The 16,602-nt window shown below is 36.8% G+C and overlaps 1 protein-coding gene across 3 annotated transcripts in view; it reads right to left on the reverse strand.

The window, feature by feature from the left end:
• Positions 1-16,602, reverse strand: part of MALRD1 (MAM and LDL receptor class A domain containing 1) — an 808,982-nt gene that overhangs the window by 291,910 nt on the left and 500,470 nt on the right. For all 3 annotated transcript variants that reach the window (XM_059183995.1, XM_059183996.1, XM_059183994.1), the window contains exon 30: positions 6,476-6,659. In XM_059183995.1, coding sequence (XP_059039978.1) covers positions 6,476-6,659 — 184 coding nt within the window. The remainder of the gene's footprint in view (positions 1-6,475; positions 6,660-16,602) is intronic.

Below are 16,602 nucleotides of genomic sequence, written 5' to 3' on the forward strand. Positions count from 1 at the left end.
CTGTCATTCCTTCCTTCATTTCTTCCTTCCTTCCTTCTTTCCATCCGTCCATCCATCCATCCATCTGGACTCATTATCTATCCTTATATTATTCAGAGCTATAAATCATCTAACCATTAGTTATTAAAAATAAGTGGCTTTTAATTATTTCATAAGGGTGAGATGTTCAATTACTATTATTTTTTTACTCACTGCCATTCTTTTTTTTTTTTTCTTTTCTCCAACATATACTTTAAAAGAAAATTATGTGAGGGGCGCCTGGGTGGCTTAGTGGGTTAAAGCCTCTGCCTTCGGCTCGTGTTGTGATCCGAGTCCTGGGATGGAGCCCCACATCAGGCTCTCTGCTCTGCAGGAAGCCTGCTTCCTCCTCTCTCTCTGCCTGCCTCTCTGCCTACTTGTGATCTCTGTCTGTCAAATAAATAAAATCTTTAAAAATTTTTTAATTAAAAAAAATTATGTGAGATCTAAAAGTAACACTTGAAGCACTCATATGTTGAGCAGAAGTACAGCTTTTCATCTGAACTAAGTGACAAAGGTTAAGTTTCGAAGGCAAACTCTACAGACTTCTGTTTATAGATTTATGTATTCGTGAACTTTATATAGAGCAATCACTGTTTTGTGATCTCCCCAGTTCAATTTGAATCCAGAGTAATGCTGCACTGAAATCATTATCATCAAGCCACTATTTTTCACTCCAGATCAATTACTGTTTAAAGGACACTTAGGAGTCATACAGTTTTTTTTTTTTTTTTTTTAATTTTTTTTTATTTTTTATAAACATATATTTTTTATATACATATATTTTTATCCCCAGGTCTGTGAATCACCAGGTTTACACACTTCACAGCACTCACCAAATCACATACCCTCCCCAATGTCCATAATCCCACCCCCTTCTCCCCAACCCCCTCAACAAGGAGTCATACAGTTTTTGAGGGGAAAAATGAAAGGTGTGAAAGAGTAAGCCTTTTCAGTTTATGTGTGAAGACAATGCACCAGACAGCTAAAATTATAATGATGCTGGCTTCCCTTTTTTGATCTCCAAACTATTTCCCTCCCTTCACATTTAGGATTATTTGGGAAGTATGATTATTTTGTTCTGTATGAATTTAGAGAAACACAGGATAGCTACTGTGCGACTGTCTACTTAGAAGATTTTATTGACTTCTGGAAGCATTTTCTACTCCATAAATCATTCCTTCCTTTTCCCTAAACTCAAATCTAGTCATCATTCAATTCAATCTTCTAGATGTTTTAGTGGAAAAGGCAACATCTTACACTATTATTGGTTTCCACCCTAAGGGACCAGGCTTGCGAGTTTCTTGGAAACAGTTCACAGAGCAGTCCAGGAAATATAAGGCACAGGGGGCATGTGGGGAAGGGGAGGAAGTGCTGGGAGTCAAGGCAGGGGCACTGAAAGGGGAAATGGAAAATCAATGAAGCCAAACACTGCATAACATGTGCATCTCAGCTCTGTGCAGAGGAGATGTGCACAGTACATTGCACAGAGTTTTCTGCAGTCCAGGCAATCGATACATGTTTGCTGAACAAGTGAACAGAAGAGAACCAGATCTTGAACAATGATACAAAAAGTGTGATGCCTACAATTATCAAGTCTTTTGCTCTTGCTGCTCCTTTATACTTTTAGCTAACAAATATTCAGGGTTTACTGTATATCTCATGCATTCCTCAAAGCACTTTGCATGAAGGAAATGATTTAGTCCTAAGAGCTCCCCGAGATGGAAGAACTATTATTATTTCATAGCTGAGGAAAGTGAGACAAAGGAGGATCATGTGACTTGCCTAAAATCACAGAGCGGACTGCAAGAGTGTAACCTAGGATATGCACCTAATAGTTTTGCAGAACTGGGCTACCAACAACTGACATAAATGCTACTTAGTATTCATAGTAAATGCAGTAAGGACCAGCTGAATGACGTCCTTAATAAATAATACTCTCTTTGAAAAATGAGTGACCATTTAAATTTAGAATTGACACTTTGATAATTACAATGATGGACTATCTCATTCCTGTCTATATAAATTCCAGTCCTACATCCTTCTTCTGTAGGATGGTAGTTGCACTTTGTAAGATTTTTATTAAAAAAAAAAAAAAAAAACATTTAAATCAACATGAATTTAAAAAGAGGAGATAACAAGTTCCTAATCTGTCACTTATTTTTCCATGAATAAGCTACTTGCTTCCTTGTTAACTTGCCCAAAAAGGAGACATGCTTCTTAACGTGTCCCTGGACAGACTGAAGACTATGCCTATGCCTTATTTTTCTTTTTAGAAAAATACAATAGATTTGACAGTAAATTGAAGATAGTACAGTGATGTATTCAGAATGCAAAGAAATAAAAAAATACATACAGCTTTATGTCGGTCATGTACTAAATATTATCTAATAAATTGAGTTGTAAGTTTTTGAATGGAAAATAAAAAGTAACTATGGAGCTCAAATAGCTTCCTTATTTGCAGGTAAAGTAGATAACCACCAAACAGAAATAGAAATACATGGGAATCATATATATCCTCCACTTTCTTCCACATTCACTTTTCATCAATTTTAAACTTTGTTCCCAATTATTCGAAACTTTTAAAAATATGCATAGATTCCAGGGTTGTCAGATAATTCTGGGAAAATCTCAGAGTCCATTATGATCCTGTCATTCTGCAAATGTGAAAAGTGAAGCTCTATAATGACACGGAGGAAGTTAAAGGATTTGTGTTAAATCCCTGAAAAAGGTTATTAGTGTATAGTAACCTACATAAATCTATATAATCTATATAAATCTATAAAAACATATGGTACCTTGTTTTTTGAGATTTTCTGGCTCTTCCCCATCCCCTACTTTGAGGTGGGTCTTCCCTCTCCTTCGTCTGTCCCTAGTCTACTCCATTTTGATTCCACTCCCAGTGCTGTGTCTGTTCATGTTTTGCTTCGCTGGGTTTACGAATGGGAACCACTGAAATGGAAGGGGATCATGGTGGATCAAGCTAGAGAGTTCATGGTGTCAACGACTCCAACCCCACAGAACTTCCCGCAGAGCTCTGGACCCATTCATTCCATAGGTTTTAGCTCCCTCCAGTTTTAGCTGCCTTCTCAAACGGCATGACTGAGTTTCCCAGTGAGTGTCTGTTGGCTCTCTCATGATTCTCCTGCCTTCTCCTTTACAGACATAAATAACACACAGGTCTTGTGGCTATTGGTGGTTTATCCCTATTTGCTTATATACTGGCTTTTGGAGGGATGCCTTTGCACTTAATTTTGTTGTCTATGTTTTCTGTGATTTACTGACTTTGCTAACTAGGTGCTCTGACTGTTTTGATGTGAGAACTTGGGAAAACCCAAAAACCACTCTGCATCATCACTACCATGTTTCCATAATTCTCCCTGCTTTTATACATATTTTAAACAACTTCATTGTGTTATAATTTGGAATTTACATACCATTAAGGTCACCTGTATTTTGTTTACAATTTAATGTCTTTTGTATATTTATGCAGTTGTGCAACAACTGCCATAAAAAATGTAGAATATTTCATCATCCTCCACAGAAATGCCATGTTCCTTAATAGTTACTCCTCAGCCCTTTTTTCCTTCAGCCCTATGGAACCACTAATCTACTTTCTGTCTTTACACATCTGCCTGTTATAGATATTTCATATAAATGGTATCACATAAAATATGGTCTTTTGCTATCGGTAGTATGGGACGGAAAAATAAACATGATGTAATGTTTTAAGTTCTTCACCTCAAATGGCTAACAGCAACAATTCCATGGCAGACTCTATGACAATGTGTCTGCATATGATTTGAAGTTGGCTACCTGGTGCAGGGCAATAAAACACCAACTGAGAACATGGTCATGGTCAGTAGGAAGGGTGACGACTATAACAATAAAATGTGATACACAGATTTTACTGTGTGTCAAGACTCTTCTAAGCACTTCAAATATATTAACAGATTTAATATTCACAGGAAGTTATGATGGAAGTACTATTGTTATCGTCCCCATTTTATTGATAAGGAAACTGAGGCAAACTAAAATAAAGTCACCCAAACTAGTAACTGGAAAAGCTGATTCCATACCCAGATAGTTGGACTCAAGTCTCCTTGTTCTTTTTTTTTTTTTTTAATTTTTCTTTTAGAGAGAGAGAGAGTGGGTGAGTGAGAGGGAAGAAAGAGACTCTCAAGCAGATACCTGCTGAGCACAAAGCCCAATCTCACAACCCTGAGATCATGACCTGAACCGAAATGAAGAGTCGGATGCTTAACCAACTGAGCCATCCAGGTGTCCCATAAGACTCCTTGTGCTTTTCTTTTCTTTCTTTCTTTTTTTTTTTTTTTTAAAGATTTATTTTATCTTAGAGAGACAAAGAGAGAGCTCAAGGTGGGGGTTGGGAAGCAGAGTGACAGGAAGAGGGAGAGAAGCAGATTCCTCACAGACAGGGGAGACTGAGGGGGGCAGGGACTCGATCTCACCATCCTGAGATCATGACCTGAGCTGAAATCAAGAGTCAGATGCTTAATTGACTGAGCCACCCAGGTATCACAAGACTCTGTTCTTAACAACTGTTCTATAGTGCCTCTCTGATTTTGGGGTGTTTAGTTAAATGCCATTCTCTTCTAAATCAGTGGCAGTGCCAAGCAGCTTAGGGTAACAAATTCTGAGTAATACATTAACATTTTAATGGCATGTAGGTTAAAACTAAGATGACACTCAAGTCCTGGCTGGGTGGCTCAGTCCTTAAGCATCTGCTTTTGACTCAGGTCATGAACCCAGCATCAATGGATCAAGCCCCACATGAGGCTCCCTGCTGTGTTCCCTCTCTCACTGTCTCAGTCAAAGAAACAAAAACAACTTAATAAAGAAAAACCTAAGGAGACAAAAGAATCATCGTCTTTTAGTTTCATAGATATTCTTGCACACTTTGTCGTAATGCTTTTTTTCTTCTATCTTAACTAAAACATAATTTGAAAACCTTCATTACCTGTAGCAGATTGGGCTTTAACTGCTTCTTAATAAAGCAGTGGCTACTTTGTCCTAAAACATATTTGATACACAACTGACCACGTTCAAGTACAACTCGTCATGATTTGCCTCTTTATTTCCAAGACACAGTAAGAACTATAGGCCCAAAAAGTACTTTATCACTAAACATAAGATATTAAAGTATTTCTCAGTAGGCTGAGCAATGATTATAATCATGTAAATTCTCACAGGACTTCATAAGAATGGGGGGGGGGGAACAGTGTAAACTCCTCCACAAAACTGGCAAAGTTGGAATAATAATGCTCAGATATCTTCCCTGAATCAGCCCATCTAATAATCATTCTGCCTCCCTGAAGAGGAAAGGAATCTCTTCTGTTCAATAAAAATTTCTTTCTTTCAAAAATCTTAGGAAAAAAAAAAAGTTCTGGAGATTTTTTTTTAAGTTGCCAGAATCATTTATAGATTGAAGAACTAACTATAATGGAAAATCAGCATATTACTAGGAAGGTGACTAGAGAAGAACTGAAGTTCTTTCTTCTAGAACAAACGCCTACCTTCTAAGATACCTCTTCATGATTATATGTCCAGAGCCTCATTTCCTGTTGTCCAGAACCCTCTCCCAAACATCTCCACGCCCAAATCCTGTCCCATTCTCCACATGAAGACCCGGAGCTCTGCGCTCCCTACATCATCTGGGATCTTTGAAGCTGCCTTGCTCATAAAATGAGCTGCCTCAGTGAAAAGATACTTTAATGTGAGAGCAATAATAAAATTAAACAGCACTCAAGTTTAGCTCTCGGTCCCAGGAGCTCGCCTCCAAGAGAATCAGTGCAGAATTCGTTGGCAGTGTCATTCGCATGGCGCTGTTTTGGAAATTAGATGGAATAGTGCCCCGGAAAGAACTTTGCCAGTGTATTTGTAATGATTTTTGACATTTTCTGGGTAGTTTTGTAAAGAACATCTAAGTACAGTTATACTTCACACATTTGGAAGTGAGATAAATGAGAGCAAAATTGTTCAAGTTGCTGCGCACTTGCTGAAGTAGCATTTTAAATACCCAAAGCTCTGCTCTCAATTCAAGTCTGGGTTGAATTTATTTCTCCTATTTCCACTAAGTGATGGCTTTCTACCATTTTTTTTTTAACTGGTTCATTTTAAATTGATTTATATAAATGTATGTAAATGTTAGGCATACACTTACATTGTGTTGAAAAATAAATGCAAAGGGAAATATTTCTGTATGTCAGGGGATGGTCTGAAGCAAGAAAGGAATTAAATGCTTATGTACGAATGGTAGGGAGAAGCTATCTTCCCTTAACATGGGTGTTCAACAATTATGAAATGAACCCTTTCAACATATTTGTATGCATGTACCAAATAGATGACAGCAGAACATTTTGTAAATGAGAAGTAAAGATAAAAATGCCTAGATTACGACAGTTGTTCCAAAAAGAAGTGATTTCCAGAAACTCACCAGTCATGCAGTCTTTAAATTCAATGTCATCAACTGCCGCTCCTCCTCCCAGATCCCTGGTTCTGATGCCTTGGAATATGACTTCGAAATTCCTTAGCTTTCCTAGCAGGATGGCAGCCTTTTGCCAATGCTCAGCAGAGTTCTGCTCAGGTTCTTGCCATACTTTTGACAGTCCTTTCTCTGTCTGCAGTAGAGAAATAAACACCAAAGAAGAAACACAGCCAATCCCTTAGAACAGAAGCATTTGCTTAGGGAAAACTGATTATAAAACAAACCCTGGAACTCTGATACTATCCGTGATGTCCCTGACCTCGGCGAAACTGAGGCATGTTAGTCTACTACAGTGTTTCCTAGCAGCACCGATAAGTCTGTTGGGTGTTTTCAAAGACACCACTATCTAGGAGTAGCTCACTCAGTGCTTTCCACTTCTCCTCCGCAGGCACACGAAATCCTCGATATCTCATGGGATCTGAACATTTTATAGAAACCCTGGATTATAGCTTGGGATGCTCCCCCAACCTTCTATTCGTATTCTGAGGGAAATAATTTACACAGGGGAAGAGAAGAAATGGAAGAAATGGGATGGAAGGAGGAATACGTGGGAGAAATCACTATCCCTGACGGATATAACAAAGGGATTGTGAAGTGAGCTATGGTGGCAAAGTGATGATTTCTAAGATCAGCAAGATTTCAAAAATCCTACTAATATATTATTTTGGCTATCTAAAAAATTCTATTATAATATGACGGATCACTCTTCAGTTATAAAGGAAAAATTAATTTTCTAAAACACTTATGTAAGTACCTCCTCCATATGTTTAAAGTTGGTTCTCCTTGCTCTTTGGTCTTCTAGACCTAGTTCCTCCCGAGAATTAGATGTTTTAATAAATCATGATGATGGACATATTGAAGGAAGGAGAAATAAATAAACTATATATTTTCTATATATAGTATTATAAATATATGCACACCTATGTTTATGTTTATGGTTAGCCCCAAATAACTAATATCTCAGGATCCACTATTTTGTTTTCATAACAAATTAACAACAGTAACAACAAAACCTTGTGTCTGAAGCTTGTAATCAAACCGTGCAATCGAGGGAAAATACTGAGGGGAATGGCAGCCAGAAAATCAAGCAAGCTGTTCCAACAGATTTATAGCATGCAACTGTGAAATACATAATTTACAGGTATTTTTTTAATATAAGCTGAAGAAAAAGAGAAATATTGGAAAAAGGATCCAAAGGAATTACATTTCTACAGGTTCAAGCTTTTAGGGTACTAATGTTGATAAAGATGGCTGACACCTTGTTGTGCTGAGGGAGACACAATCAAACAGTTCTTCCTTGGCTGAATTACAAAGAAAGTGGAGCCTCATATTAGTTAATCCAAACTTAACTTTGCAAAACAACTAATGGTGTCTAGATAGATTTCTGAACAGCCTTCCCCCTCCAAAATAAATAAATAAATAAATAAATAAATAATAAGAATAAGAAAAGTCTTTATACCCAGAAACTCATGTAACTTTTGCCTTGAAGGGGATAGGAAATTCGCACCTAATTAATAGGATTTTATATCCTTCTGATGACTAAAGAAGCAAAGCCTTTTTTAAGGTTAATCACTGACTGTCAGTGATGTTGTAGTGATGCGGAATCAAAGGAATGATTACTTAAATTAAAGATTAAAGTAGAGGGGGCCTGTCTGACACATAACAACATAACAGGCATGGATATTGGTAAAGTCTGCCTTAATTTACAAACTTAACTCACTTTGCTAATATTTTCTATTAATCTACTTCTGAAGTTTCTAGAACCACTCATTAACTGTGACAAGCCCCCAATGGGTTTTCAACAAATACCATCACAAAAGGTTGTGTGATTACTTTAATCCATAAAATAAAAACCATTTATTCAATCTTACAACTGACCTTCTTGTGAAAAAGAGATTTGAATAATATATCCATTATCATATTATGTAGTAAGAAAAGAAAACAAGGGTGAATTCTTTGGAAAACCAACCATGGGTCAATCTCATGGCGGGTGACATTAGAATATCTAATATATTTACTATAATTCCTCTTTAAATATATCAAATCTTATCCCCATAATTTCCAAAATTATGCATCCAAATGTAAAATGGGAGATTTATTTGTTATTAGTTTATCTGTCAATTCATTCATATATTCTGCAAACATTTGATGTTCACATGTACTATGTTAGATACCAGGGATAAAAAGGTGAAAAAAAAAAAAAGAGAAAGAGAGTGTGTGTCTCATTGTGGAGGTAATAATCTAATATGAGAAAGTCATAAAAATAAATTACTAGAAAAGTTACATAAGTATAGGTATGTATTATTCTTATATATGTCAATATACATCAGAACAATTTTTCAAAAAGTAGTTATATGTCAATCTAATTTTTGTTCCACATACATACACTGTTGCTTTATTTACTTAATATTCTGATTTTCTATTCTTTCTAAATTGATAAAAGGAAAACCCTCTTAATTTCAACTCATGACTCTGCCACTGGCCAAGGACATATCTCTCACATTCATCTGTATGGATGGTGAACTATCCCAAGAACCCAAGGTAATAAATATATGAAAAGTGACTGGCCACACTAATAATAGTAAAAATAGACATTAGTTCAATAATAATTAAATTATAGAAATTGAAGGAATACTCTCTTCTTATAATTTAACAATTTACCTAACTTTTAACTGATTTCCATGTATTATGCATTTTGACTCTTTATTTTATATATTGTGTATTTGTTCTGGAAATGTATTTGCCCTTATACTTTTTTTTTTTTTTTTAGTATTTTATTTATTTGACAGAGAAAGAGACAGCCAGAGAGGGAACACAAGCAGGGGGAGTCGGAGAGGGAGAAACAGGCTTCCCTCTGAGCAGGGAGCTCGATGTAGGGCTCGATCCCAGGTGCTGGGATCATGATCTGATCCAAAGGCACATGCTTAAGGATTGAGCCACCCAGGCAACCCTGCCCTCATAGTTTATGCCAGTGTTTCCCTTTTGTGTCATGAAAAGAAAATATGTGAGAAATACTAAAACTCTGCTTCCATCCCCAAAGCAAAGGCTGCACGGAGCCTAGGACCGCTTCTTCCAAGACTTTTTCAAATGAAGGAAAACAAAGAGAATTTGTCACTAGTAGACATAACATAAACGAATGGCTAATAGAGTTTCTTCAAGCATAAAGGAGAGGATAAAAGAATAAACCTTAGAATAATTATCAAGAAGGGATTTAAAAAATAGCTAAAATATGAGTAAATACAGTAAACTTTCCTTGTGTTCTTGAATTTATTTTTGATGGCTGAAGAAAAATTAAAATACCATCTCATGTGGTTTTCAATGTATATAAAGAAAATAATTAAGGCATAAATACTTTAAGTGCAAGAGAGTAAAGACATAAAGGGAAGTAAAGTTGCTACACTGGAGTTGATTAAGTCTTAATGTTGCATTTTAGCAGGTCACATTTTCATCCTCAATTTTTTTCTTTTGCTCTTTAGGTTTTCTCATACATTCAGTCTCCCAAATGATTTTTAGAATAATTTAATGAATAGCTGAAACTTTAAATGTTGAATTATTTTTACCCTGAGATATCTTTTATTTTTTTACTTATTCAGGACTCTTTATGTCACTTACTAAAACTTGTCCTTTTAATAAATAAGTTACATACTTATTATAACATTTATATCCAAATATATGGCAATGTGTGTTACAGTGGTGAGTGGGAGACAGGCAAATGGCTGGCCTTCTGCCTTTCCCTGAATCACCAGAGACAGCAACTCACATTACTACTATACTACAAGTTCATAGGCCAAAGTTACTAGGCTCCCAGGGCCAAATAACTATTAAAAGATGACAATAAGTGTGGTGTCAAGATGGCAGAGGGGTAACAGACTGAGATGACATCAGGTCATAGAAGTTCAGTTAGATAGTTATCAAACCATTCTGAACACTTACAAATCCATCAGGAGATTGAAGAGAAGAGCAGCAATTCTAGAAACAGAAAATCAACCACTCTCTGAGAGGTAGGATGTGTGGAGAAGTGAATCTGAAGCCACGGGAAGATAGTCCATGGGAGGAAGGGCCAGTTCCTGGGAAGCGGTGGAACAACAGAGCACAAAATCATAACTTTTAAAAGTCTGCTCCACTGAGGGACAACGCTCTGAAGGCGAAGCAGGGGTGAAGCCCTTGCTGGGAGACCGTGGTCTCAGGTCCCATGGGGTCAAAGAAGGATCGGGGGTGTCTGAGTGTAGCAGAGCTCATAGGTATTAGAGCGGGGAAGCCGGCTACAGAGACGGGGCTGAGGAGTGAGCTCTCACCTCAGGATTACATTAAACTGTGATCTTTGGCACAATCAGACCACTGCTCTTTGAGCAGGGATCCCAAAAGTGGCAGATCCGGGAAGAACCACTGGAAGATCAGAGTGGCAGGAGTCTGCTAGGGTTGGAGACTCCAGATGGGGCCATGCACCAGAGATAGAAACACTTGGTCATGGGCTGGGTGAGCTTGGAGCACAGCCAGAGACCAGGGAGATGGGAGTGATTGACTGCTTTTCTCCAAGGGTGCACTGAGGAGTGGGGCCCCGAGCTCTCAGCTCCTCTGAGCCAGAGATTGGGAGGCTACCTTTTGCATTCCAGTCCTCCAGAGCTCTACCAAAAGCTTTCAGGGAAAAGCTCCCAAGAGCAAACTCAAGCAGATTACTTATCCCGGGACCTGGCAAGGGCAGCGTAATTCCGCTTCAGGCAAAGACATTTGAGAATCACTACACAGGCCCCTCCCCAGAAGATCAGCAAGACCATCCAGCCAGGACCAAGCTCACTGATCACAAAGAGCGGAATTCCAGAGGAGAGGAAAACAAAGCATAGAACTCATGGCTTTCTCCCCATGATTCTTTAATCTTGCAAAGTTAATTAAATTTTTTAAATTTTACCTTTTTTTCTTATTTTAATTTTTTAAACTTTTCCTCTTCCCTCTTTTAACATTTTTTATCTAGTTTATCTTAACGATACCTTTCTAAAAAAAATCTTTTAAAACCTTCATTATTATAGTCATATTTTATCCTTCATTGTATCTAACTTTATTTTTTGTATACATAACAGGTTTTTCTTCTAAAAAATTTTGGGACAGAACTTTTTCTAATAGATCAAAATATACCATAAATCTAGCACAGGGATTTGTTCTGGTCTCCAGCCTGAACAAATTTTCTCCACTTTCTTTTTCTTTCTTTCCCAACCAACTTATCAATTCCTTTTTTAGAATTTTTTAAAAAAAATTTTCATCTTTACAGTCATATTACATCCCATCATCATGTTTACCCTTATTTTTGTATATATATGTTCTTCTTTCTTTAAAATTTTGGGAGGTATTTTCTTCTAAGAGACCAAAATACCCCCAAAATCAAATTGGTGGCTCTGTTCTTTTCACCAGTCTAATATATATATATATATATACACATTCGTGTGTGTGTGTGCATATATATATATATATATATATACACACATATATATATAATACATAGTGTGTGTGTATATATATATATTAAATTTTATATGTATATATAAAATTTTAAAATTAAAATAATAAAAAATATATATAGAAATTACTTTAAATTTTTCTTTTAAAAAAATTCCTTTTACCCCCATTCTTCTCTCCTTGGTTTAAGGTCTCTTCTGATTTGGTTAGCATACATCTTTCTAGGGCCTTTGCCACCCTTTTAGTATTTTACCCTCTTGTCCACATATTCTTACCTGGATAAAATGAGAAGGCAGAAAAACTCACCACAAAAAAAAGGAAAAGAAAAGAACAAGAGGCAGTACCAAAAGGCTAGGGACCTAATCAAAGAGAACACTGGTAATACGTCAGATCTTGGGTTCAGAATGATGATTCTTAAGGTGCTGGAGGGTTCAGAAAAGGCATGGAAATATTAGAGGAAACCCTCCCTGGAGCAATAAAAGAACTAAAATATAACCAACCTGAAATTGTAAAAAGCTATTAATGAGGTGAAATAAAAAAAAAATGGAGGCTCTTACTGCTAGGATAAATGAGGGAGAAGAGATAATTAGTGCTATAGAGACCAAATGATGGAGAATAAAGAAGTTGAGCAAAAGAGGGACAAACAACTACTGGATCATGAGGGGAGAATTCAAGAGATAAGTGATACCATAAGATGAAACAACATTAGAATAATTGGGATTCCTGAAGAAGAAGAAGGGGGAGGCAGTAGGTATATTGGAGAGAATTACTGTAGAGAATTTCCCTAATATGGAAAAGGGAACAAGCATCAAAATCCAGGAGGTGCAAGGAACCCCCCCGCCTCAAAATCAATAAGAATAGGTCCACACCCCGACATCTAATAGTAAAATTTACAAGTCTTAATGACAAAGAGAAAAACCTGAAAGCAGCTCGGGACAAGAAGTCTGTAACATACTATGGTAAAAATATTAGATTGGCAGCAGACTTATCCACAGAGACCTGGCAGGCCAGAAATAACTGGCATGATATAGTCAGAGCACTAAATGAGAAGAACATGCAGCCAAGAATACTATATGCAGCTAGGCTATCATTGAAAATAGAAGGAGAGATAAAAAGCTTCCAGGACAAACAAAAACTAAAAGAATTTGTAACAAACCAACCCTTCAGGAGATATTGAAAGGGGTTCTCTAAGCAAAGAGAGAGCCTAAAAGTAACAGACCAGAAAGGAACAGAGACAATATATAGTAACAGTCACCTTACAGGCAATACAATGGTACTAAATTCGTATCTCTCAATAGTTACACTGAATGTAAATGGGCTAAATGCCCCAATCAAAAGACACAGGGTATCAGAATGGATAAAAAAAACAAAATACATCCATATTCTGTCTACAAGAAACTCATTTTAGACCCAAAGACACCTCCAGATTTAAACTGAGGGGATGGAAAACAATTTTCCATGCTAATGGACATCAAAAGAAAGCTGCAGTGGCAATCCTTTTATCAGATCAACTAGGTTTTAAGCCAAAGACTATAATAAGAGATGAGGAAGGACACTATATCATATTCAAAGGGTCTGTCCAACAAGAATATCTAAAAATTTTAAATTTCTATGCCCCTAACATGGGAGGAGCCAACTATATAAACCAATTAATGACATCAAAGAAACACATCGATCATAATACAATAATAGTAGGTGATTCTAATATCTCCCTCACTGAAATGGGCAGAGCATCTGAGCAAAAGATCAACAAGGAAATAAAGACCTTAAATGATAGACTGGACCAGATAGATACCACAGATATATTTAGAACATTCCATCCCAAAGCAACAGAATACACATTCTTCTCTAGTGCACATCGAACATTCTCCAGAACAGATCCCATCCTGGGTCACAAATCAGGTCTCAACCAAAACCAAAAGACTGGGATCATTCCCTGCATATTTTCAGACCACAATATTCTGAAGCTAGAACTCAATCACAACAGGAAATTTGGAAAAAACCCAAATACTTGGAGGCAAAAGAGCATCCTACTAAAGAATGAATGGGTCAACCAGAAAATTAAAGAAGAACTGATAAAATTCATGGAGACAAATGATAATGAAAACACAACGGTTCAAAATCTGTGGGACACAGCAAAGGTAGTCCTGAGAGGAAAATATATAGCAATACAGGCCTTTCTCAAAAAACAAGAAAAGTCTCAAATACACAACTTACCCTACACTTAAAAGAGCTGGAGAAAGAACAGCAAAGAAAGCCTAAACTCAGCAGGAGAAGAGAAATAAGAAAGGTCAGAGCAGATATCAATGAAATAGAAACACACACACACACACAAATATAAAAACATCAACAACAACAAAAATGCCATAGAACAAACCAAAGAAACTAGGCTAGGAGCTGGTTCTTTGAAAGAATTAATAAGATTGATAAACCCCTGGCCAGACTTATCCAAAAGAAAAGAGATAGGGCCCAAATAAATAAAATCATGAATGAAAGAGGAAAGATCACAATCAACATCAAAGAAGTTGGGGTAAATTGGAAGGGGAGGTGAATCATGAGAGACTATGGACTCTGAAAAACAATCTGAGGGGTCTGAAGTGGCAGAGGGATGGGAGGTCTGGGTACCAGGTGGTGGGTATTATAGAGGGCACAGATTGCATGGAGCACTGGGTGTGGTTAAAAAAATAATGATACTGTTATGCTGAAAGTATATAAATGAAAAAAAAAAAAAGAAATACAGACAACTTTAAGAACATATCATGAGCAAATCTGACAATCTGGAAGAAATGGATGCATTCCTAGAGACATATAAACTACCACAACCAAACCACGAAGAAATAGAAAACCTGAACAGACCCATAGCCAGTAAGGAGATTGAAGCAGTCATCAAAAATCTCTAAACAAACAAGAGCCCAGGGCCAGGCAACCTCACAGGGGAATTCTACCAAGCATATGAAGAAGAATTAAAACTATTCTCCTGAAAATGTTCCAAAAAATAGAAATGGAAGGAAAACTTCCAAACTCATTTTAGGAGGCCAGCATTACCTTGATACTAAATGCAGACAGCGACCCCATCAAAAAACAATTACAGACCAATATCCTTGATGAACACAGATGCAAAAATTCTCACCAAAATACTAGCCAATTGGATCCAACAGTACATTAAAAGGATTATTCACCACGACCAAGTGGAATTTACTCCTGGGCTGCAAGGTTGGTTCAACATCCACAAATCAATCAATGTGATATAATACATTAATAAAAGAAAGAACAAGAACCATATGATACTCTCAATAGATGCTGAAAAAGCATTTGACAAAGTACAGCATCCTTTCCTCATCAAAACTCTTCAAAGTGTAGGGATAGAGGATACATACCTCAATATCATCAAAGCCATCTATGAAAAACCCACCACAAATATCATTCTCAATGAAGAAAACCTGAGAGCTTTTCCGCTAAGGTCAGGAACACGGCAGGGATGTCCATTATCACCACTGTTATTTAACATAGTACTAGAAGCCCTAGCCTCAGCAATCAGACAACAAAAAGAAATTAAAGTCATTCAAATCAGCAAAGAAGTCTTCAAACTCTCACTCTTTTCAGATGATATTATACTTTATGTGGAAAACCCAAAAGACTCCACTCCAAATCTGCTAGAACTTGTATAGGAATTCAGTAAAGTGTCAGGATATAAAATCAATGCACAGAAATCAGTTGCATTTCTTTAGACCAACAACAGGACAGAAGAAAGAAATTAAGGAATCAACCCCATTTACAATTGCACCCAAAACCATAAGATACCTAGGAATAAACCCAACCAAAGAGGCAAAGTATCTATACTCAGAGAACTATAAAGTACTCATGAAAGAAACTTAGGAATACGCAAAGAAATGGAAAAACATTCCACGCTCATGGATTGGAAAAACAAATATTGTGAAAATGTTTATGCTACCTAGAGCAATCTATACATTTAATGCAATCCCTATCAAAATACCATCCATTTTTTTTTCAAATACTAAACTTTATATGGAACCAGAAAAGACCTCGAATAGTGTGGGGAATATTGAAAAAGAAAGCTAAAATTGGTGGCATCACAATTCCAGACTTCAAACTCTATTACAAAGCTGTCATCATCAAGACAGTATGGCACTGGCACAAAAACAGACAAATAAATCAGTGGGACAGAATAGAGAGCCCAGAAATAGACTCTCAACTCTATGGTCAACTAATCTTCAACAAAGCAGGAAAGAATGTCCAATGGAAAAAAAACAGTCTCTTCAACAAATGGTGTTGGGAAAATTGGACAGCCACATGCAGAAAAAAGAAACTGGACCATTTCCTTACAACACACATAAAAAGAGACTCAAGTTGGATGAAGGACTCAATGTGAGAAAGGAATCCATCAAAATCCTTGAGGAGAACACACGCAGCAACTTCTTTGAGCTTAGCCACTGAAACTTCTTCCTGGAAATACCACCAACGGCAAGGGAAGTAAGGCTAAAAATGAACTAATGGGACTTCATCAAGACCAACAGCTTTTGCAAAGCAAAGGAAACAAGTCAACAAAACCAAAAGACAAGTGACAGAATGGGAGAAAATATTTGCAAACAACATATTAGATAAAGGGC

This window comes from Mustela lutreola, chromosome 8 (genome assembly GCF_030435805.1).
Source record: "Mustela lutreola isolate mMusLut2 chromosome 8, mMusLut2.pri, whole genome shotgun sequence".
NCBI classification, from domain to species: Eukaryota; Metazoa; Chordata; class Mammalia; order Carnivora; family Mustelidae; genus Mustela; species Mustela lutreola.